We start from the raw sequence: 25,560 nt of genomic DNA, 5'->3' as shown, positions 1-25,560 counted from the left end.
TGTTTATATTCTTAGGGTATTCACAGGCCCCTGTGAAGTCCATGAATATCTCTACAAAAGATCTTAGACTAAGACTAACTGGCCTATGGAACACACACAGATTCCTCAGCACCAGATCATGTGGCCTAACTGCCGTCAGCCTCTCTAGTCCTTGGACTCCCTGTGATGGTTCATTTGATATGTCACACTTCTCCAACCAAGCTAAGACCTATCTGGCCTTTGGCAACACTACTTCCTATCTAGGCCAAAAGGCAAAGATCTCCTGAATTAAAGTCTTCCTTCTTAGATGTCGAACACTGACTTTCTAAACATAACTCACATGTGCCACCAGAGGGTCATGTGTGGACTTGGAGTCTTTCCTGTCAACATAGAACTACATGAACTGTGAGTTTCCAGGAAACAGATCCTGTGGTAGCATCATTATTTCCCAGTTTCTAACACTCTAACAAACAGCAGGCACTCAACAGATGGCAGTGGAATGAGCAAAATTCTTCATTCCAAGTGGTGTGTCTTGTCTTCCCAAGTAGGTTGCAAGCCATTAGATTCTAAGTATTTGTATGACTCTCAAAGAACATGGTATGGTTTACTACACTCAGAAAGTATCCAATAAATACTTACTGGACAAATTAATCAATACAAAATTAAGAACATGGTTGGAAGAGTCACAGCTGAGTCTGTTGTTTTACCAGAATGATGTGTACCAAGGTAATGAGAAGCCAAGTATTGAGGCTTGTACAAGAACCAACACACAGATCAATCTAATGTGATTTCTCATGGCTTTAAATACCAGGAGGGACGGACATTAGCTGAAGGTGCTTTGTGCCTATAACCAGAACATATCTTCCAGGTATTCCTAACGTCTTTACAATTTCGTATTTAGATTTAGGAATAGCCTCTATTTTCATGGAAGCAAACAGCCATTCTTTAAAAGAATGGACTCTATCAAAAATGGTGGAGTCTGGAGAGGATTCATTTTTAGGGAAGTTCAAGTTAAATGAACCCTGGATCAGGTCTGGACGACGTATAAAGCATGCAGTAGTTATCTTTCAGAATAGGCAAGTTCAAAAATATTGTCTCACATGACAAAAATATGTCCTTTAAAATCCTTGTGGAAATTGTTCTAGTGCCTTTACTCTGTTAAGGTGAAAACAGATATGTCTATGTCTTGCCTCAAGTCATCCATTTAATAAATTTATATTTTATTTTTGTTTGTTGAGTCTTTTTGCTAACAAATGGAAGCAGAGAATGCTCTGCCCTCAAATGTGCAGAAGAAAACTTCTTAAAAAATGATTGGAGATATTTGCAGTTCTAGACAATTCTGCAAAATTAACTAGGGAGAAAGGTATACTCACAACGTCAGCTTCTGCCCAAAATTGAGATCAGACCATAGACTCCTGGAACCCAATCTGATATTGGTGCAAAAAAAGGAGCTGTTGCAATAGGCAAGAAAATTTTCACACTAAATTGAAGGTTGTGACAGGCAGCATTTTAAGTATTTACATGTATTCAGATAACCATTAAAACTACTCTAAGCAGTGCTATTATAACTTCAGTTGTTTTAGAAATGAGGTAACCAAGGCACACAGAGATTAGGCAATTCCCAGTCATGCAATCAGAAAACATGGGAGTCAAGGGCCCAGGCAGTCTGACCCTGGAGTCCTGGCTGCCCACAGAGGACAGAATCCTTGGGAACTCCACCCAAATGCATCACAAGCCAAGGGCAAAGTATTTCACATCTGGGAACAAAGTCATTGCCTCAGAGCTCATCCCTAAACTCATAAATCCCACTACAAATCGCCTGCAACTATTTGTTACTAGATCAATCACGGTTTTTTCTTTAGGGAAAATGCTAATTTAATTACTAGTGCAAAGAGACTGCTGAATTCCCTGAAAGGGTGATGGAGCTGAAGGCTTATAGAAGAATCCCTTCATGAAAGTTTGAAAATTTCCTGAAAATAGAGTTACAGAAAATGTCTATTTAAATCCAAAAATCGCGCCATTAACGTGCATATGCAAGAGTTTTGAAATTCTTCATGCACAAAGAACATTAGCAGTCACCATTCAAATTTAAGTTCCCTTGTAAAAATGTCAAGAGGTTTTCCCACTCACTTAAGCAAAATGTCTTCACCCCAACCTAGAAACAAGTGTTGATTTTCCACACTAATGGGAAATAAAAGGGGCCTGGCTTGAAGTCCCCTAAAAACCCTATTTAGTCAATATCTTTTTATCTTTTATCAGTTACTAATGTGTAACCAAGAGACCCAATTTGAGTTTCATCACCTCTCTTTTCCCTACTCACACCCATCTGTAACAAGTGCTAATGAATGATGAGGTCTAGGAGCCCAAAGATTCAAGAAACAAAGCACATGGATGACCAAAAAAAAGGTAAGTTGAGAGAAAGAGAGAGAGAGAGAATGAGCGAGCACTACAGTTTGATACCACACTTTTTTTTAAGTCTGGTTTTCAGTCCAATTTCCACAGAAAGTATGACCGCTATCATCAGAGCATAATAAGCTTACTTCATGCAGAATTATTAAGAAATCCATTCATTTGTTCAACAGCACTGAGAGAGCACCTAGCTATCATCAGCGAGGGAGTACCCTGGGATGGAGGACAGATACGAAAGGAAGAGGAAGGGTGTGGGGGAGTGCGGAATGTAAGGAAAGAGAACACAGAAGGAAAGACAGGAGGCCAACATCTGGCCTGGAAAGCAGACAGCTCTAAGAGGAAGCCTTGAGTCTTTGGGAAAACTGACTCCAGGAGCAATCCTGGTCCCACTAACACTAAAGCACAGAAGTCAAAATGCCAGAAACAACCTCACTTCAACACTGGGTCTTGGCTTGCTTTTGATTGTGATCTACAAATCTTTTTATTTACGATCCCATCCAAGAGCTATAACCATTTATGTCACCCTGTTAGAAGTCCACATAAACATGTCCAGAACTGCAAATGGAAATTTTTGCCTACAAAATTTATCTGGGAACCTGGATGTCATTAGGGTTCACATTGCTGCAAATGGGATAACCCAGGACAAAGTGAGGGGGGCAGGGTCTTATGGTGGTGAAGTTCTAGACTGAGTCTGCCAATGACAGCTGCACAGTGTAAGCAAACCCACACACCTCTTTGTAACTCAGTTTCTTCTTCTATAAAATGAGAAATTACAACTGTTTCTTAAACTCCTTTCTGGCTCTACAACTGTAACCATGATTCCATCCCAGTGCTCTGACGAACAGTAACATTTATAACCAGCTAGAGCATCTCCAATGGAACCCATGAGAGCATGGCCCTTTTTTGAAAACCCTTTCTGAAGAATTATAAAACACATGAAATATAAGTTGGGAAGAGGCAGTAATACTCAGCACTCTATCATGGGAAGCTGTCAGTAACAGCATTGTGTTTGCTCAAATGACATGCCCACAAAAATGTCACTTTTCTAACATGAGGCATGAGAAAACAGAAAGGAAAAGAAAATCTAATGGAAGGAAAAAATAGATAAAGAGAAGGGAGAAAAAGAAGCATTTCTCTGCATCTGACATAGCCTTAGTTCACTGAACTCTATCAACAATGACTGAGGGGTAACGTGCATAGAAGAAAAAGGAATTGAGATATCAAAGACAAAGGAAGTGTATTACATCTATTATGGCATTACCCATTTTGGCACACAGGGCTGGAGAGAGTTACAAAGCAAAATAATAATTCTGGGATAAGAGATCATTTAGAGAGAATAAAATGAAGACAGGTTCTCTGACATTGAACAACTTCATCATTGCAAGGCTAAATTTTTTAACATGATCATGGACCAGAAATTTTGACACCTCTGGGTAGGTGCTAAGGGCTCTCTTAGATATGTAAATTAAAATTAAATCTTCAGGGTTGTGTCTCTTTGATTTTCCCATCCACATGACAGAAAGCAAGCTCAAGTAGCAATCTATTCTTTTTTTTTTTTTCTGGTAAAACAAAAGTAATCTTGCCTTCTTAGAAGATATTGTAGACCTCTGCATACTGGAGCAATGAAAAACTGTGCAGACAGGGCCATCTGGACCCTGGGAACACATACTGCAGTAGAAATAGCACTGCAAACTATATGGTTCTCATGGTGCGAGGAGGCTAGGGTCGACGTATTTGATCAACCTTATTAAAGGTCACAACACTAGAACTTGCCTAGAGTTGGGACACACTATTACTATTTCCTTGGCCTGGAGCACTGAGCAGTTTCTGGGATATCCCAGCTTCTCTTTCTCACTCTTATCTCAAAGCTCCTCCACCCTTCTTCTGTGTGCTTTGCAGTATGCAACCAATTATGCACCTTTCTACAACTTGTCACCACCCCCAACACCCTACCCCACCCTACACCCTACACCCACCCTACTGCCACCCCCAACCATCACACACTAACTCATGATTTTCTGCCAAATAGACCCTTTTGCAGCCCTTGTGAGCCTGGAGAACTTCAGACCATACTCAGACCCAAGTTCACCAAGCAATTCTGCACCCACATCTTCTTGTCCCCCTTCACACTGCCACACTGCGTTGCAACACACAGCTCCACAGGTTGCCTATTGTCACACTGTGGGGACTTGTAAGCAGTATCTAATAAAAGAGAAGCATCAAAGAAAACATCTGAATATAGTTAAGTTGAATTCAATTCAACCGAAGTATATGGAACTAGCTCCATGATATCCCTTGAAACAATTTTAAATGCCTTGAAAGGTTAGTAAATCGGTCCTGATATGTACCCATTTGCCTGCCCAAATTTCCCACAGGAAAGAACAGATAACAGAGCAAACAGGATTATGAGTTTGGATAAGTAACATGCAGTTTACCAGGATTTTCTTAACCACCACCCAAGGGGCTTTAGAGAACAAGGTATTTAACAAGTAAGTAATGAGGGCCGGCGCTATGGCTCGATAGGTTAATCCTCCGCCTTGTGGCACAGGCACACCGGGTTCTAGTCCCAGTCAGGGCACCAGATTCTGTCCCGGTTGCCCCTCTTCCAGGCCAGCTCTCTGCTGTGCCCCGGGAGTGCAGTGGAGGATGGCCCAAGTCCTCCCTGCACCCCATGGGAGACCAGGAGAAGCACCTGGCTCCTGCCTTTAGGTCAGTGCGGTGTGCCAGCTGCAGCATGCCAGCCGCAGCGGCCATTGGAGAGTGAACTAACGGCAAAAGGAAGACCTTTCTCTCTGTCTCTCTCACTGACCACTCTGCCTGTCAAAAAAAAAAAAACAAAAACAAGTAAGTAATGAGGTGCCATTTTCCTCATTTGAAAATAGGACCAACATTTTCTTTCTCTGTAGAGTTGATGGCAATGGATTATGTTTATGAAAAGAAATTTTAAATGAGGAAGCCAGATGCTTGGATGTTAATGTTTAAAACCTACTTAGAAGTACATACTTACTAGTCTCAGTAACTGTTCTAAACTGAAAAGAATTTTAACTGCTGTCCAATCCTTGACAGCATACGCCATATCAAACCTGTTAGAAAATCCCATCAGCCTAAACTTCAAAGTAGGAATCAATTCAAATTCTTGATATTTAAAGCTATAATTTCCACTTCTAAAATATAATGGCTATTAGAGTTTTTTTAAAACCTAATCCTTGGGGGCTGGCCTGCAGCACCAGCATCTCATACGAGCATCAATTCAAGTCCCAGCTGCTCCACTTCCGATCCAGCTCCCTACTAATGCACTGGGAAAGTAGTGGCAGAAGGCCCAAGTGCTTTGGCTCCTGCACCTAGAGGCAAGATCTGGAAGAATTTCCTGACCCCTGGCTTCTGCCTGGCCCAGCCCCAGTCAGTGTAGTCATTTGGGGAATGAATCAGTGGATGGAAGGTCTCTCTCCTGTCTCTGTTACTGTGCCTTTCAAATAAATAAAATAAAACTTCAAGAAAAAATCCTCATGCGTTAGAAGTGTATATGGAAATATTTGCTATCAAACATAATTGGTAATAAGTGCATAAAGGGTCACTGTATTTGCATTTATGTAAACATTTGAAAACTTGTACAGTAAAAAGATCAGGCCACTTCTCTTTTCAAAACCCTCTGCTGTATCTCCAGTCCACACAGACAAAATCCGGATTCCTCATGATGGTCCACAAAGACCTTCCTGGCTCTCACCACACACTCTTCTTGTTTACCTCCAACTGCCTACTCCACTCCAGCCACACTGACTTCTCTGCCTTAAACACATGGCATGCTCCTACCTCACACTCTTCTCGCTGCTGTGCCCTCAGCTTAAAATGTTTTTCACCAAGAAATCCTCATGGTAGCTTCCATCCCCTTAAATGGCACCTTCACAAAGGAAACTTTACTGATCTGTTTGACTTGTTCACTTGCCTATTCCCAGATCCTGACATGGAAGAAATGGTCAGTAAATATTCGTTGAATGAATGAATGAGAAAACTGGGTCAGCTATCCAGTGAAGCTAGCAAGACATTTGACATCAACAGACTTGGGAAACAGCACGTTAGGCAGCCTGCGTCGGTTGCTGTAAACCAGATTGCCAAACAGCCATTTCAATGACTCCTTAAAAGGAATGAGATCAAAAGTCTAATGTGGTGCCTAGCAAGTTAGCAAAGTTAATGCTGCAAGATTTTCCTAGAGCCTGGGTATCAAGCAGCCTGCAGATAAAGCTTCCCTGCTACTCTCCCTTTGGAAACAGAGGCTTGCCAGCACAGGCTGACACTTCCTAGCCTCTGCACGTGAAAAGCCTCCTCTCATCTCTAGACAGCTTCCTCTGATGGTTATGTATAGACAGTGGAATCAGAAGGAACCTGAAATCTGAGGCTAACAGTTCAGATTTCCAGCCTCGTCCTCATAGACTCTAAACTTTGACCTTGCACAGAGGAAAACCGGCATTATGTATCTTTATTAACCTTAGAAGTGTGTTTATAACTCTTTATATTTAGCTCAGAAATATTTTCCAGATCCTCCTGCTGTAGTTCTCCAAGGTATCAGCAGTATATTAAGCCAAAAACAAACTAGCACTGGTTTCCAATTCACTACTATCTCTCCCCCAGTGCTCAGCACAAACTTGGCTCACACCCAACTGGGGCAAAATCACTCCGCTGTTAGCCAGTGGCTTCAGCTGCCACCAGCTAAAGGAACAAGTTTCTTAAGCCCTGGAGAGCACACTACTATTTCTTTGTGGTTTTTCATTTATTTTTTTTAAGAGGGAGAGAGAGCAAGAGCGTGGGTGCTCCTGTCTGCTGGCTCACTCCCCAAACACCTCACAATAGTTCCCCATTGGGGCTACGCTGGGAACTTAATTCAGGTCCCTCATGTGGGTGGCAGGAACTCAGTCACTTAAGCCACCACTTTCTGTCTCTCATGGTCTGCATTAGCAGAAATTTGGAGTCAGGAGCAGAGTGAGATACTGAACATAGGTACTCCAATGTTGGCCTGAGTCTTAAAACCAGTGAGCTGAAGGCCCACCCCCAGGCTTCTACTCTTACTACAAGTCTTCCTTCAAGCTACATTTTCAGGAGTTGACCCTAGGAGTGACCCTAGGAGTTCTTTAATATCCATGGGTTAAGGCCAGCGCCGCGGCTCACTAGGCTAATCCTCTGCCTTGCGGCGCTGGCACACCGGGTTCTAGTCCCGGTCGGGGCACCGATCCTGTCCCGGTTGCCCCTCTTCCAGGCCAGCTCTCTGCTGTGGCCAGGGAGTGCAGTGGAGGATGGCCCAAGTGCTTGGGCCCTGCACCCCATGGGAGACCAGGAGAAGCACCTGGCTCCTGCCATCGGATCAGCACGGTGCGCCGGCCGCAGCGCGCCAACCGTGGCGGCCATTGGAGGGTGAACCAACGGCAAAAAGGAAGACCTTTCTCTCTATCTCTCTCTCTCACTGTCCACTCTGCCTGTCAAAAAAAAAATATATATCCATGGGTTAAGACAAAGTGAAAGAAAATATTTCAGAGGACTTGAAGATTTTCAAATTCTATTCTCCACGGTCTTATCGAAAAGACTTCAGAAAATTTCCCTTCAGAAAATTACACAGACCAAGACTCAGAAGAAGCCCGCAGAATTTCTTTATCTCAGTGACTCCCATGCATGCTGCCTTTTACATCATGGCTTCAATTGCATTGCAAACCCAACCATGCATGGGAGATTCCCATGCCTACAAGCTCATGATAGCCATGTGTTCCCCTACATAGCACGCAGCCTCCTAAGCCGTCATGGTCAAGCTCAAGTTCTTCTGCTATCCATCCATCCCCCAAAAAGTGCTGGAAATTGAATGAGTACAGGAAGGGGACTGAAGATCTGTTTAATGTTTTATCTAGAAAGGAGGTACACTTTTCTCCTTCTAATATTTGAAGCTTTGAAAAGTATTTCAGGGATTTATTTTTCCTAACTACAAAAAGGACACAAAAATAAGAGAATGCTCCCAAGACAATCAAGACAAATGATACTTCTATATTCACCATTACTCACTCCAACAAGTTACCTAATCCAAAGTCTGAAGGCAAGGTCTCTTTTCACTGGCCCCTACTCCATGGTTCTCCCCTTATACATCATGATATTTCCTTTACACTTTATCTATCTTCACAGTAATCAAGATTGACAATTATCAAGCATAACAATTATCAGAACAACCATATCATTTTCTATTTAATTCCAGCTTATGTGGCATCCTAGGTTTTAATCTGGCAACCCTAAATAGGATGCTTTTAATAGAGGAAGCATAAGTCTGGAAGCAATTATTTGAGTTCAGGACAATAGAAAAAGTTAATCTCCTAATCTCCTCACATGCTTACTTGTATTTTTCTCAACAAGTGACAAAAGTCTGTCTGGAACGTAATTAGGGATTTTAAAGGTGCACTTACTCTGTGGCTGGTAGGTTGTCACAATAAATTAGTGTTCATAGCTTATGAATATTACCCGGGAGTTTAAAAGACTAATGTATCTCCTGCTTCATGTAGCTTGAGTCATCAAAGATGAGCTCCACAACCAGTAAGGACTGGCACAGTAATATGAGGCATGTGGCTTTAATTTATCTTTCTCACTTTCTCCCCACCTGCTGCCACTCTCCTTTGAGAAGATTAAAATGATTATCTTTCAAAGAGAAATATTGACTTAGACAAAGTTGTCATTGAGCTAATCTGCCTCTGGATGGCATTCACTGTCACCAAGGAACCACCAAAATGCAGGACACATTCCACAAAATGCATCTCAAAGTAGAAGGAGGGTAGTTTTGTCTTCAATTTTTTAGTGGAAGTTATTTTTGCTAAGATGGTGATACTAATTTAAGAACTAGAAGAAAATTTTATTTGGCCTAATTTTTCACAAAAGAGAAGATAAATGTGAAGGCCAATCTCAAGTAGTCCATCCTGTCTTCTCCTACCTCAAGTGGCTTTTCTTTTGCACATATTAAAGTGTTAAAATATTAGTACAAACATATTTAATTCCAACATGCTCTACAGTGTTGTGAATTGTTAAGATTATTAATATTTCCTTTTTGAATGTTTTAATGGGTAATGCTAACAGTTAACTCATTTTTAAAATGACAGTGAAAATATGTTATAGTCTTGTTTATTTATAAATCTTATCTTATAAATATGAATGTCTACAGAATAAGTTTGTCAAATTATCTTGCATTAGCACACTTATAACCCATTAGTCATGTCTTTCTTCAACAGGTCTATCAAGAACATTAATTATACTTCTGGCATATGGTTCCATCAATTGCCATTCTTATTAAACTTACATTTCATTTCCTGAAACAATATTGAGCTACAAAGAGAAAATTTTAATAGTAAACAGTATATAACCAACACTGGGTTCCTTAATTAGCCTCAGAGAAGACACCTTTCAACATAGGAACTATGTAAGCAAAAGTTTCATTTGGAACCTGGCTGCTGAATCAAGCATGGATTAGATTTTTTTAAAAATTTTGCAAATACTAAGGTGAAGTATCTATGATGAATTAATGCAAGTTCCATTTTATCACTGTAACAGGAGAATAAAAATAGAGCCAACTGCTTAGAAATCTGAAAGGAGTTAGCACAAATCTCCAGGGAAATCTGGCAAGGTAATTCCTAACCTCTAAATTCTGGAAGCAGAAAAAAGTAAAACAAGAAAGAGTTTTAAATCAAAAAGTAAACAAGATACAGTTATTAGAACTGAGAGGAAACAATCTAAATGGAAGTGGAGAAGGTAATTCCCCCTAGAGACCTAAAACTAAAGAGGCAAACAAAATTCTCATGCAGCATTAATGCAGATCCCAGGAAGCAGCCGTGATTCTTCAAGCAACTGGGTTCCTGTCACTCAAGAAGAAGACCTGGATTGAGTTCCCAGCTCCTGGCTCTAGCTCAAGCTTAGTCTAGGGAGCAAATCAATAGATAGAACCTCTTCCCCCGCCATTCCTCACCCTTTCTCTCCCCCCCCCCTCCAACTCTCAAATTTTTAAAAAATGTTTAAAATCCTCACATGACTCATTTGCTGATAAACATGACCAGTCCAAAGAGGCATGGCCAAGGCATTCATTTACCCATCATTTTAATTTTCTAGCAACTAGAACCAAGCATTCCTTCATTCAATTCTGCTAAGTTTCCACTATAAATACTAGAAACACAGTAATGAGTACAACATGGCCTCAATGCCCTCAGTGAAGAGGAGCTGGCCAGGCTTCCATTCATTAGGTGTAGGCAATGGACAGGAGTCAGACCCACTTATCCCGGCCCTGGCTCTGCCTTCACTAGTTGAGACACTTGTAGAAAACACTTCACCTATCTAAACTTCAATTTTTTCATCTGGAAAATGAAAAAGATAGGAGTGCATCATGCCTAAGATCCCTCTTAGATTTAAAGTGCTGGGATCCTTCGATTTCATCTGTATAAAACCAAGAAGGTTGAGTTGGATTTTAATGTCCCTTCTAGATGAAAATACTGGAACTTTCTGATTGTATCTGTGCAAAAAGAAGATTGGACCAAATACAGTATAATTCTGTCCAGACTTAAGATCCTTGGATGGTGTTCACACGTAGAGAAATGAATAAGGTTACTATCAGTAAGTCTTTTTTTTTGGATTTTATTTAATGGCTTCTGATACTAGGAGGGAAAACAACCCCCCCCCCATTAAATGGAAATTTGTTTAAACATACTTTTAGCAAGCATCATAAAAATAGCCATTTCCCATAAAACTAAAAGCAGCGGCATTGGGGCATAGCCTAAGATGAAAGCATTGTCAGAACTAAAATAAAGACATTCCAAGAAATTAACAAACCAAGTGGCCAGCAAGCTGATCAGCAGAAGACATTCTGCCAATCTTTCCACGTAGTATAGTTTATTCAAAGTTTCAGCCCCAGAGTCCAATTTAGAATCCCGAACCCTCCATTACTGGTCATGTGACCTTGGGAAACTGACTTTCCTTCTCCAGATCTTAGTGTCTTCATGTATAAAATGAAAATAACAATAGTTCTAGCCTCTTACAATTGAAGTGAGGATTAAACAAGTTCATCCACACAATTTCAGCAAGGCACCTGGGACATTGGGCTCAAAAAACACTAGTTATCAGTAGCAGAATCATTTCCCTGATTCTTTACAATCTGTACTTATTTTGTTAATTCAGTATTTTGACTCTATAAGTTATTAAACATTTATTCTGTCCAAGAACCTGAGACAGAACTGTGGGGAGTAGCAGAGTAAACAAGACTCACCTCCTTTTCACAGCCTCACCTTTTTTTTTTTTTAACATGTATTTATTTATTTGAAAGTCAGAGTTACACAGAGAGAGGGAGAGATCAAGAGAGAAATCTTCCATCTGCTAGTTCACCCCGGAGATGGCAACAACAGCCAGGAGTGAGCAACACTGAAGCCAGGAGCCAGGAGCTTTATCCGGGTCTCCCACATGGATGGTAGGGATCCAAAAACATGATCCATCCAACACTGCTTTTCCAGGCCATTAGCAGGGAGCTGGGTCAGAAGTGGAGCAACTGGGACACGAAGCAGCACCTGTATATGATGCCAACATCGGTTTTACCTGATACACCACAACACTGGCACTATCCTGCTTTTCTTTGCCTGGCAGAACCCTCATTCTTAAAAACTCAACTGCAAGTGTCTCTTATTCATCAGCCTTTTCAGACCTCTGCCTCAGTGGATGTTCTATTTGGTTAACTGCCTGTCTTCAACACTCCTAGAGGTCTCTTCTCTAATACAATTCTTATTTCACAGTTTTTAAACTGTCTATATACGCACCATCTCCCTCCCTAGACTATAAATTCATCAATGACAGCCTGATAATGTTTTAATCTCTGTACCTACTATTGAAGCCAGTATACAGTCAGCATCCAACAAAACTTGCTGAGTGAGTGAATGCATAAGTGATATTAAATCACTCTAATCTATAACACTGATAAAATCTATTAAACAGAAGGGGGAGACAAATCTATTTACAACCAAAATGAAAAGAATTCAACTGTGACTATAATAAAGGTATCTGAAAGATGGTATATGTGCTCAATGTAACTAAAAGAATGCCACATGGACTACTCGCCAGATAAGGTCCGCATTCCGCTGATTTCTGGAAAGAAGTGGCCTAACAGAGATGCAACAAGAAGAAAGGGACATGGTACAGATGGGAATAAATCAAAGAACAAAGTAGGACAGTGCCGTTTAAATATGGTTTTAAGCAAGAGCTTCTCAGAGTGTTAATAGGATTTCGATTAGAATCCAATTACATGGGCCAGTGTTGTGGCACAGCAGGTTAAGCTGTTACCTGCAATGCCAGCATCTCAAATGAGCACCAGTTCCAGTCTCAGCTGTTCCATTTCTGATTCAGCTACCTGCTAATACACATGAGAAAGCACTGGAAGATGGCCCAGATGCTTAAGCCCCTGCCATCCATATGGGAGACCCAAATGGAGTTGCTGGCTCCTATTTCAGCCTGGCCCAACCCCAACCATTGTGGCCATTTGGGGTGTGAATCAGAGGATGGAAGATCTCTCTCTCTCACTGTCTGTCTGTCTCTCTCTCTGTGTCTCTCTGTGTCACTTTCCCTTTCAGATAAATAATTAAAAAAAAAAGAATGCAATTACAAAGGTTTGAATGCCACACCATGGGAAATGCATGTGTTCTGTGACCAGTAAAAAGGCACTAAGGATTTGTAAGCAGAGGAAGGATCAGATCAAGTGTATGTGGAAGTTCATGTCACCTTTTAGGTCCACTCTTCCTTGAACTTTTTGAAGTACACTCTAAGGAACTTTAAAATTTCTTAGAAAAATGTAATTAAAAAGCATTTATTTTGGTACAAAAGAAATGAAATCCATACATAAGAAGTTTCTTCAAAAAGTTCATGAGGAATGCATATTATGAAAAATCTATGCACAGATTTCAAAAAATTTGTATCAAAACAAATTTATCATTTTATTCCATTTTCCATGAACTTTCTGAAGTACCTTGTGTGTATGTGTGTGTGTGTGTGCACTTTGGGTAGTACCCTCTGGTGACAATGAGAGATTAGAGTTTGATAGCTCAAAAGCTGTAAAACCAGTGGGGAACTTGCAACAGCAATAAAAGAGGCTTGGCCATGTCTAGAGAAAAGAGAGAATGGCAGGAAAGACATTTGAGAAGAAATGTTTCCATCTTTTAAGCTATACCAGAAAATGACAGATACTACACTTAGGTCAACTGCAGTTGCTCACAGTAAAACGGTGAGAAGCAGAATGCTTCTACCTGTCACTTGATCACTTTGCTAGCTATTTCCTAATGTCAAGCACAGACTTCTCAGAAAAGGATTCAACTCATTATAGAAAAGCAATTTTCATTTCATCTATCACAATTGCTAAGCATCAAAAACAAAAGACAAAGAACCAAGGAGCTGTGGGCCAGTGGGTTGCTAGTTCCTCTTCATGTGGTACTAGAACCTGTTAGTCAAGTAGTGTGGGCACTAGAGAAGGCCCATGTACACTTCTAACATAAGAAGTCACATTGACACATACATCTGAGAGCTCAGAGACTGACTCTCAGCTGTGTATCCTGGGCAAGGTCACGTGAGGAAAACAATGGCCCTGAGGACTGAACAATTCAAGTCAGGAGGCTGCACAGACTGTGCCCAAAGCTCCAGGGCCAACCTGGAGTGCCTAAGTGCCCCTCCCTCATCAGTAACTTAGCTTTTTAAAATGCAAGGTGAGTGCATTTAAAATAGCCCACATTCTACTTGGGTTGAGAATCCTATAAACATGTCAGACAGGAGTGTGCCAGGAGAGCATGTTTGTTTAGAGAAGCAGAAAGAGACAGCGAGAGGAAGAGCTCTCATCCTGGCTGGAGCCAAAGCCAGAGCCTGGAATTCAAATTAGGTCTCTCACAGGGGTGACAGGGACACAACTATTTGAGCCATCACCTGCTAACTTTCAGGATCTGCATCAACAAGAACCTGGACTGAGGAACTGGTGGTAGGTATTAAACCCAGGCACTCGAGTGTCAGGGTCCTAACTGGCATCCCAACCCCCTAGCCAAATGCCTGGTCCCCAGAAGAATTTTAATTGAGTCTTCCTCTACACTGATGACTTGTTCAAGGGTCTGAACTTACAGAACTTACTAAATACACAACTGGTATTTTTGTGTAATCATGCAATTGTTCTATTTAGGATTTTAAAATTGTAGAAGCAACAGTAGAGGTTATATCTACCATCAACTCTCTAAAAAGAATCTGAATGAAAAAGAATAGTATTGTGGGGAAGATATGAGGACTTCAGTCACCTTCAATTATCTTTACAGTCATCAGAAATCTCATTATGCAAGGTGTATGTTTGTATCCATGTTTCAGGTTCATAGCCTGTGGCACAACTCTATAGTCTCAGATTCTTCCTCAGTCTGCATTCTTTGTATCTGATCAATACCACAGGCATTGCTCACCTCAACTCTTATTTTGGAAGGACAGAGAGTAGAAATTAATGCTGCTGTCATCTTCCTCCTCAGCACCCCTCTGACCATCTGCTTCTGAAATCCAAGAGCACCAGAAAAACAAAGATGTGGAAATCAGGCAGACCTAAGACAGGACATTGCCCCTCAGGGTTCAGATACGGCAAATCCTGAGTTACACCTTGGACTTTTCCTACCTCCCCTCTTCCATCTTTAAAACATAGAAATGTCATCCATCTAAAGTCGCAAGAAGATGAAATGTGGTAATACTTAGAGGCACGCTGGGAAACTGCAGACCAGTGAATAGCACAGGAGAAAAAAATCTCAGGCATTTTTTATATGTTATTGTTTTTGTTTTTTGCCTGTTTCAGCTCCGACTCTCAAGCAATTATCCGAACCACTGAGATAGAGCCCCAGTCTCGATAGTTTTTGAATCATCTGAATGATTCTGCAATCACCCCTGATTCCACTGTGCAGCCAGGATGGAAAATCCCCCTCTGCAAGTTCTCCAGAAACCTCAGCTTCCACCCCTCATCTTTCCCATGTCACAGAGCAGTGCCTTCCTTGCCATCAGCACTCACAGCCTCACCTTCTTCCTCTGGAATTGCTTCACTCCACAGCACTTCTTGTGTCCCACTCTTTTATATTGATTGATTTTTACTTCTTTGGAGTTCATTAGAGTTTTGCTTTGTTTTTCCAGCCAAGCACCTGGCATGTAGTAAGTACTTCAAGAAATACTAACTTCCTGCTTCCTTTTGGTTGGAAAAGTTTAACTTCTAATCACAATAGAGTACTAAAGTTGGTTCCTTGAAGACAAATCAAACACAAGGAAGTTGCAAACTTTTCAAACTCAGAGAGCTCCCCTATTCATCTTCATCAGCGTATACTATGCAAATCTCTTTTGAAGAGGAAATAAAAGATAGTAGCTTCCTGGGCATGTGCTGGATATGTCTTAAGCCCTAGACATATATAAACTCATTTAAGCTTCACAATATGTGAAATATGTAGGTCCTAGTCTGATTTGGTATTTATAGATACACAGTTAGTGGTAACTGAGGTACACAGTAGTAGCTTGCCAAAAATGACAACCAGATGAAAATCAAGCTATGTTAAAAACATAAGCTGTTTGTCTCCCAAATATGTGCTTAAATCACGCTCTAACACAGGGTCAGTTCTCATTATTCATGGAAACTATGTTCTACAGAGTCAGAGTTAATACCGAATTACTGAATACTAAAACATTGCACTTGGTAAACAAGATGGTAGTTCCCTGGGAGCCTCTGATCATGGGCTTTTTATGAACCAAACACAACCTCGTTTTATGTATGTGTCTATTTACAAACACTTTAATACATAGTGTTCATTCATTAACTGTAAACTCAGCCAACAGTAGGACAACTCATGCCTGAACAGTTTATCAAACATATGTAATTTCTCTGGAAGACAAACCACAGCCTTGCCTCACTTAGGAATACTAGGAATTCTTTAGCATTATACTTGGGGGCCATTTTAAGCACTGAAATCACTAACCAAATGCACAAAGATGAAAAACCCCGACAACAGCCCACAGCAAGAGGGCTGGTTCAGTAGGAGCTGAAGCAAAGAAGACAGTGTCACCTTACTGAGACTCAGCTGGCAACATGAGCAGGTGGTTCAGCACTGATGCCTCTCACCTCTCCACAAAGGACCAAGAAAGCACCCATTGATTTGAAGTTTACAACTAAGTTTTAGCAAGCAAGCCAATTTGCAAATAAAAATATCTGTGAGTAATAGGAATGCCCTGTGGAGTCCTATTTTTATTCCTGAGAGAGGGAGATCCACAGATTTCTCATATTCTCCAATGACATTCAAAACCCCTTCCTGAACGGCCTTGTTCCCAGCCATATCTGTTAACCTGATCAAATCCACGTGACTCATGCTTCCTGCTAACCACCATTCATTCATTCAACCTGCAGCTTCTTCAGACTGTCATGTGTTACAGGATTTTGCTAATGTGTTGTCTGTTCAAGCCAGTGGCCAGAGATTCCTCCAGTTAGGAACCAAAGAGGTTTCCAAAGGTTCCACAATTTATTTTTTTGTAACTAAAAAATAACAATAATTAACTTCTCAGTATAGCAAAGTTGTCTCACACTCAGATTGGATGGCATATCCCTTGCACTCTGAATTGCTTGAAATATTCTAGAAAGCAAAACAGGTATGAAGGGTCTTCAGAAGGTTTACAGAAAATGCATATTATGAAAAAACTATGCATGAATATCAACATTTTTTCACCAAAATAAACTTATCTTTTAATTCCATTTGCCATTAACTTTTTGAGGTACTGTTGGATTAATTATCAGGCCTTCCAAAGAAAAACAGCAACAACCAAAAAAATCAAAGTCACCATAAAGAACCCTTAAAATCAATTTTGCATTGATCAATGCTGCATTGTCTGAAAATCTGCCCCCAAAAAGTCACCATTTAAGATATCTTAGTGATACAAGTAACCATGGATGCATTCATGACTGCTCAAAAAATGAGTGACTTTGTTGACTGAGTGGGAAATTGCAGTTGATATAAACACCTTGTGCACATCCACATGAAGTAAGAACTCTGACACAGGAACCTTGAAAGACAAACGCCAGGACCACACTTTGATTAATCTCCATTCTACCCTCACAAGCAGAAGATGTTGGTAATAGAATTTCACCCATTCACACTGTAAGATTTCAACTATTATAAGAACACCCGGGAATGCAAAAATGCATTTTATGTAATCTATGTCCTCTATGAGCTACTCAATTCGGAATAAAATAGCCAAATGAATAAACTGTCAGTGCAATCCCTTACATGAAAATTTCTTCTTGATTTTAAATTTCTATTCTTATAGATAAGGGATAAAAGACACTTTTGAAACTTTTAATATAGTTACTATCAGTCTGAGCTACTAAGGCATTTCTTATGCCACTGGCTTTGCCGTGGTTGGTAAGAATTCTGTTGAGTTCCTTTCCAAATTTTATTAAAATAACAGCTGAAACAGGTCAATAAGAAAATAAATCAGAAAAGATAGAAGAAAAAAACTTGGAATACACAGATGGAACAACAAAGGCAGAAAAAGAAAAAAGGAAGTTTTGTAGGAGAAAAGAGACCCTAAAGAGTTTAAAGGGAGGTGAAAGCTTCTATTTATGAGAAAATAAAGCAAAGGAAACAAGAAAATATGAGAATGCATTCAAAATTTTTAAAAATCTACAGAGGAAAGAGGAGGTATGCCAATAAAAAATGATGGCTTCTAACATCATTTGGTTGCAGGAAATTAAAAAACAAAATTTTCTTTAACTTTCAGAGCCTTAGAGGAAATCCCTTCTATAAATGAGTCAACGATGCAGAAAATCTGCCCAGGAATACACACGTGAGCTGGCAGGGCCCCTAATCAAGCTACTGTTTGGGAATAAGCAGAATGAGCCCAGGTAGGAGAGGGGCTGTTGGGGCCAATCAGTTGCATGGCTTCCAAGCTGGAGGTAAAAACTGACCAACACACCACAGAGGCCCTTCACTCCTCGTGGGGCTGACAGCATCTGGGCAACTCTCAGAAGGAACCCAAGTGAGCTTATCAAGGGCTCATTTGGAAATGTCTAGTGCTGGATGTTACTCAGTAACTTTATTAAAGTGAACTACAATTTTCTCATATGAACTCACAGGAACTTCAGAAAGCAGAAAATTACAGGACAAAGAAGTCGATTAAAAACGACACATTCGATTACAATAGAAGATGCTACAGCAACAAACTAATGACACAATTTGTCCCTCCAAAGAGTTCAGAGGAAAAGAAAAAACCCAGACTTGTTTTACTTTTAATTTCCTGTATAACAATCATAGGTCTATGACATTATTGGTAATATGAATCAGAATATTATACTATAACCAGAAAAAATTGACCAACAATCTGTGAAGGACTTGATTTTTGTTTAGGATAAACATATCCAGGCTATCTAATAGGCATACAGAAATACCACCTATGTAAAGGGATACCAACACTCCATGCCATCAACATGCAGCAGCTTCATCACCATCACCATCACCATCATCATCATCAATCATGGATTTCCCACACAACATCACCATACCACTTACAAGTGGCCGCCATACTAATTTTTTTTTTTAATTTAGCCAAGTTCCTTTAAATTATTTTATTAAACAATGTAAAATTTTGTCAGTCAGAACCAAAACAGTTACCTCCCTAGCCTTCATATTTTTAATAGGGCCTGAAAAATACACAAAATGCAAAATATTTTCACAAGTCCTAATACTATTCTTCAAGTTACAAAACCCAGCAATTGTGGTGCCTTCCCTCCTGGGATCAGGAATGTTTATTGGAGGTGCTTCCCCCATCTTCACTCCACTCAGTCCTCAGATTTCCGAACATGAGGATGTTGTAGGAACGGAGTAGGAAACAGTTTACAGAACACTGGGCTTTTTAATGATGTTATCCGTCCATTCATGGGCAGAATTTAAAATATAAAAAAAAAAAAAACTAGTTTATCACTTTGATGAATTGCCTCCTATCTGTGAAACCCCCTTACACTTTCACTTTGGTTTGTGTTCAAGTGACTCTGTGTGCGCAGTTTCTTTGGATTTATATAGCATCTTCCTCGGGAGGATGCATTTTGGTTCTAAACAAGTGTAGCCACTGTATATTTTCTTCTCTACAATAAGCAAACTGATACTTAGAATTAAACTAAAATTATAATTTGTTCCTCTCCATTCAAAGCATCCTGGAAAAGAAAGGGACGTAGTGAGCCCGCTGCTTTCCCTACTGGGTTCTTCGCAAGTCATATTAAAATTAATACCAAAATCACAAGCAGGAATTAGACATATTAATTTCGTGTTGCTTGTGGGTTTTACAAAAATGTTATTAATATTCATGTATTTCTTTTTGTAAAAGTGTTTTCACATAGTCAGGCTTTGGGCATTTCAAAAATGTATCTATAAAGTAAGTGTTCTCTATGATGACGCAGGCTGTACAAACTAATGTCACACATGGTAATAAAGATCTTACCTAAATGTGGCTTCCATTGTAAAAGATTTTATATTATCATCATCCTATATGAGTATCAAAACTTCTGACCACTAAAATTTGTTCTCCTCTACCACGTTTTAGTTTGCAAAAGCACTAAGACACATATTAACATGTGGCTAAAACAGTAAAATATATATATATATAATAATATACAGCTTACATACCACTTTCACAGATACAATCTAATTCTTAATGGGAAGTTTGATATCTTTTATAGTTTTTCCTAATGTAGTCTCTGCCTTTAATATCCTCAAAACTCTAAGAAACCAAAACCCTGAACCCGAATTTTTCCCAAATTATGATTGTCGTAACCCAAATATATTCACAAAAGTAAATCTCAAGCAGCTATAACCAAGGATCCAAATTAACTGGGTGTGAGAAAGAAGATTAGAATAAGTGGCAATTATCCTTCAGGGGCTCTCCACCAAACAGGCACAAGCCACATGGAGGAGGTGAAAATGAAATGGAGATTGAAGACGTGATTCCGTTTTCATCTGAAAATACACTCATTCCCCAGGCAGTATGTGGCTCCATGGACTATTCTTAGCCCAGCACAAAGTATCAGGTAATCAGTAACAATTAACATGAATGAAAAAAGTAAGAACAGGAAGAAAGGAGGCTAAAATATCACCTAAGTACAAGGAATAGGAAACTTGAAAATTAGCCATTCATATTCCTCCCTGGAGATGATCCTCTGTTCAAAGTTGACTCATAGGTTTCAGTGATCACCAATGGACAAACTTGTTATCCAAGATACACAGAGTGACTATATACAAATTACCAGAGCTTTACTTTGATGCAGAAGTTTCGTGCATTTAGCAAGGTTTTTTTTTTTTTGTTGTTGTTTTTTTTTTTTTGGCGAAGATGGTGATTATCCTATAAGAATACTGAGCAATAAGACTGAAATAAGCATATAGCATCAAATACCCAAATTGAATTTCTAAAAAAAAAAAAAAAAAAAAAAACACAGTAAATATAATTAAATTTCATTTTAGTTTTACTCGAAATCCTTAAGTTGTTTGAACTCCAAATGTAAATGCCAGAATAAAATGACTTCCAATCATCTTATGAAATTTGATAAAACCCATCTTGCGAAATCACTGCCCACTTGTCTAATAACAACTTTATCACCTCTTAATAACAATGTGTTGACATATGTAACAATTGTTCTCACATTATTATATGCCCAGAGAAATTTAATCTATTACTTTTCTTCCTACATATTGTGGCCCATGGGAGAGGAACCATACCATGCTAATGCTAAATAATATCAACTTCACAGAAATCCTGTGAACATCACCATGGGATGTTCAACTGGATAATCCCCACGAAAGCATCATTCTACAAAAGGAAAAGGAAGGAATCAGAAACGGTAAAGCTTAGTCTAACTGACCTAAAGACACTAGATTAATTTATAACAGAAAAATAAGATGAAAACTATCAAAATAGCTTTCTGTTTTGTATAGAGAGAACAACACCCTTTGCCTGGATTTTTTTGTTTTCCTCTGAACATAACAATTTAGGCCAGTATCTTTCAAACTGCTTTGACCTCAACCCACAGCAAGAGATATATTCTATGTCATAATCAGCACTCGCAAGCACATACAATTAAAACAAATTGAAAGAAAACTTATCCTTGGTAAGTACACGCATGTTGATATTTTCTATTATATTCTTTTCCACTTTATTTATTTTAAAAAGAATGTTATAGATTCACTAAATCAATTTCATGATCCCCTGGGTCAAGACACGCAGATTGAAAATGGCCCCAAAACTTTCGATAACTCGTTCAGAAAACTAAAGTTTCCTAAAATCACTACTCGATTCCTTTCATTCTACCCACAGTTATTCAAAGAGGAAAACTGAGAGGGGAAAACGTATAACAACATCTGATCCCTTGAATCACTTCCATAGAAACTTTTCTTCTTCCTCGAAAAGTCGGAGGTGGAATCCAAACCAAAGAAGAAGGATGTTGTGGGAAGTAAACCCTGGAGGAAAAAAAACCATTCCAGGACTGATTTTCCACAGAGAATCCCAGTGGTATGAGTTTTTTATTTTTAAAAGTTCCTTGGCAATTTTTTTATTATTCTAAAAGTATTTAAAAATGATTTAATGCAAAAAGTTTAAGAGAGGGTATATTATAGTGATATTATTTGCCACTGGGATGATGAACAGTTTTGAATAAAATGTGATCCCCTCTTTATGTGACCATGTTCACTTTGCAATTATTAGTAACACAGTAAATAATCTGCCAAGGAGCTGCCTCATTAGTGCCCATTGAAATTCAGTGGCATTAATTTGCAATGAAAGAACTGAAAATTAAAATGGAAAAGAAAATAGTGTCTGGAGTCCACCATAAGGTTATGGAATTCACATCCTACCAATGCCTTCCTTCACATCAAGTATTTTAAAACATTATGTGAATTAGACTTAATCGCTGTGTTTTGTTCTTTTATTCAAAAAAAAAAAGTGAGAAGAAAAAATTTTTTTTCATTTTAACCTTGAACTAAAACAAGGGAAATTAATTTGAAATAGGCCAACTTTTTAAAAGTTTTGTTCAGTGTGTTCCATGTGATAGCAGCTTGGCTGTGGAATGTTCTAGAATCTTCTAAGGAGACTGAAGATGTTATGTTTAAACACCCCAAGACCTATCCTTCGATGCCCTCTGGGACCAACCTGCACGGTAGTCTTATTTCCTCTGCTATAAATACCTCTGGAAATACTACACTGAACAGAAGACTGCCCAAGGCTTGTGTTGCAGTGCCCTGGGGTCTGGATCCTAGCAGGAGGCAAGGGCAGAAGCCAGGGCACAGCGGGGAAGAACTGAATTTCACCGCCTTGCCTGGTGCGAGGGCGCACAGGTGTTTCCAGGCACGCCCACCTGGGCTCTCTGCAGGCCCATCCGGAGGAGCAAGGGGGAACAGTGCCTTTCAGGAAGACAGAAACACAAGAATACAAAATACCCGCCGCTTCAGCCACCGAGCGTTGTCCTGCACCCTGGACAAGCCCTGGACGAGGGCTCCTCCCCAGTGAGCGCAAGCGCAGCCTCTCCAGGGCCACACCGGGCCCTGCAGGCCAGCCTGGCCGCTGATCCCGCCGGCGGGAGGCTTAGGGGACAGCGCCGGTGCTTCCACTGGGCTCCTCTGAAACTCACAGGATACCTATAGACCCCCGGCTGTCAGAAGTCCTGTGCCAGGATCCGCTCCGACACGAACTCAGTGGACAGCAGGGACTTGTGGGGACCCCTTCACCTGCTGGGGCGCGCGATCCCGGGGTAGTGCGGAGGGGGCGCCTGGGGCTAGGAATCGCTGCCCCTAGAACCCGCGTCTGCATCGCATCCTGCGTGTTTCGCGGCCCCAATTCTGGCTGAAAGGCAAGGTTGCGCGAACAAAACAAGGTTGCAAACTAACGGCAGCGATAAACAAAAAGTCTCCGGAGCTCTGCAAAGCCCCGACCACCTGCAGCTTCGGATACCAACGTGGGACTTCAGGGACTCCCTCAAAGCTCCTCGCGTCCGTCCGGGCGCGTGGGGCGCTTCCCCCCCAGATAACTGCACTCGGTTTTCTAGTTAGGAACCAACCACGCGGGCTTTCGGATCCTCCTCTTTCACAGAGGGCAGAGGGGCGGACAGCCCAGCTGCCCACGGAGAGGACGCGCGGCCTCCGCGAATTACCGCCGGGCTGGGCCGCGCGCCCGCCCCGGGCTCCCCGCGCGCGCCCTCGGGTCGCGCGTGCAGCGGCACTGGGCGGCCGGGACTATCCCCCGGACCCCAGCCCCGCAGCCTGCGCGCGGCGGGGGGCCCCCTCGTCCGCCTGCTCCCTCCCGCCCAGCGCGCGCTGGCCACCCCGACGGGGCGCGGCGGCGTGGGTACCTGTAGAACGCCGGAGGGCCGGGCTCGCGCACGCCGAAACCGCTCGGCTCGTTTTCCAGGTAATAGGGCACCTGCTGGCTGTGGGGGTGCAGGAAGGGCGAGAGCTGCGGCGGCGGGTGCAGCAGCATCAGCGGGCTCGGAGACACGCTGTTGAGCTGGGGGAAGCCCCCCAGGCCGTTGGAGCCGAATGCCGCCTCCGAGCCGGGGCCATAGGCGAGGCCGGACTGGCTGTAGACCGGCGCGGTGGCGGCGGCAGCGGCGGCGGCCGCGGCGTTGAACTCATACGCGGCGCCCTCGGGGTAGTTGTACACAGCGGGTTTGCTGCTGTCCACGTACACCTCACTCAGGGGCCGCTCCAGGGGCATCTTGAGCTGCGGGCGGTTCAGGGGCTCCAGCTCGTTCCCTTGGATCTGGTGAAGCAGGGCCATTCCGGATGCTTTGGTGTGGAGGGTCATGGTCATCCTCAGTGGCCGTGGACAGGGCGCAGACCGTGTCCCCGCGCGGCGGAGGGCTCAGCAGCCAACGGGCCACCTGGAAGAGAAGCACAGCCCACGGTTAGAGGCGGTGCGGCGCATGTCCCGCTGCGAGCTCACTCCGGCCCTGGCCCTGGCCCTGGCCCTGGCCGGGAAGCCGGCAGGTCCAGCGGAGCCGGCGAGCAAGTGCAGCGCTGGTGCAAGCGCGCTCGGCCAACTTCTGGGCTCCCGGGTCTCCAACTTTTAAGTACTGGTCTCCCAAGCTCATATGCATTACAAAGGCGCTGGAAGCCATCCAGGGACTATTGCCTCGCACTGACATTGGTTCAAACATCACTCTAGGCGCGCAACTCGTTTTGGAGGGATCCCAAAGAGCAGATTCCCTGAACTTTACTTGGGATCACTGCTGGATGGAAGCTGAATTTCACTGCAGGGGGACGAGAGCGCACAGTGATCTCCTAAAGGTGGTCCAGGGAAGGGGTTTAAAACAGGCGCGGAAGATTAAGCCAGGGAACAGCTTTTTCTAACATGCTGCCTTATGTGCCCAGTGCCAGACTCCAATCTATCTCTGTTTGTCTCTCCTCCTGTTTGATCCACCCTCGTTGTTGGCGAGAAATAGTCGTGTGTACATAGAATGACCCTGGGGAGGACTCCTCTGTTACTGAGATACGGCTGATAGGATGGGGTGTGCAGTTGCCTCTGCAGCCAGCCTCAGACAGCTATATTTAGCAGCTGCAGGGGCTGCTAGGAGGCATGGGGACAGAGAGGGGAGGAGAGGTAAAGGGTACATTTGGGAAGAGGTACATTTTGCAATCAGGAGAATATTCCTGGAGACCAGTTTCCTCATCTGCAAAAGGATCCCAAAGCAGTGGCTTCCAGACAGGAACTTCTAAGATCCCACCCCCCAACACACACACACACACACACGAAATCTGGCTGTGTTGGACTGCAGCATTGTGTTTGCTCCCATCAGAAACCCTCATGTGAATGGTGATTCAGAACAACCTTTGCTTAAGCTCACATGGGTTTTCATGCCTTCCACAGGTTACGCAGCCAAAACTTTAGATAAGTGAATATGAAAGGTGACTTTTTCCTACAAGACTTTGGCAATTGTGTCACCCTACTGGTCTCACCAACAAACTTAAAATGCATTTTTGTTCTTTAATCCTACCACTGGCCCCTTCTCAGTTCACCTAGGCTAGGAGACACAGGCTAAAATATATGATGAAAAAGACCTAGAAAAAAGTTTTTTGAACTGAGTTACAAGAGTTTTGAACTGAATTACAAGGTAAGCATTTAAGCACA

General features: G+C 41.8%; 1 protein-coding gene across 4 annotated transcripts in view; it reads right to left on the bottom strand.

Annotated features, from left to right (window-relative positions):
* Positions 1–25,560, bottom strand: part of ESR1 (estrogen receptor 1) — a 464,974-nt gene that overhangs the window by 285,722 nt on the left and 153,692 nt on the right. For all 4 annotated transcript variants that reach the window (XM_062186943.1, XM_062186942.1, XM_062186945.1 and 1 more), the window contains exon 2: positions 23,783–24,313. In XM_062186943.1, coding sequence (XP_062042927.1) covers positions 23,783–24,243 — 461 coding nt within the window. In that variant the 5' untranslated portion in view covers positions 24,244–24,313. The remainder of the gene's footprint in view (positions 1–23,782; positions 24,314–25,560) is intronic.

Source organism: Lepus europaeus, chromosome 3 (genome assembly GCF_033115175.1).
Source record: "Lepus europaeus isolate LE1 chromosome 3, mLepTim1.pri, whole genome shotgun sequence".
NCBI classification, from domain to species: domain Eukaryota; kingdom Metazoa; phylum Chordata; class Mammalia; order Lagomorpha; family Leporidae; genus Lepus; species Lepus europaeus.
Note: the sequence above shows the minus strand (reverse complement) of the source record. Positions and strands in the feature narration are given on the sequence as shown.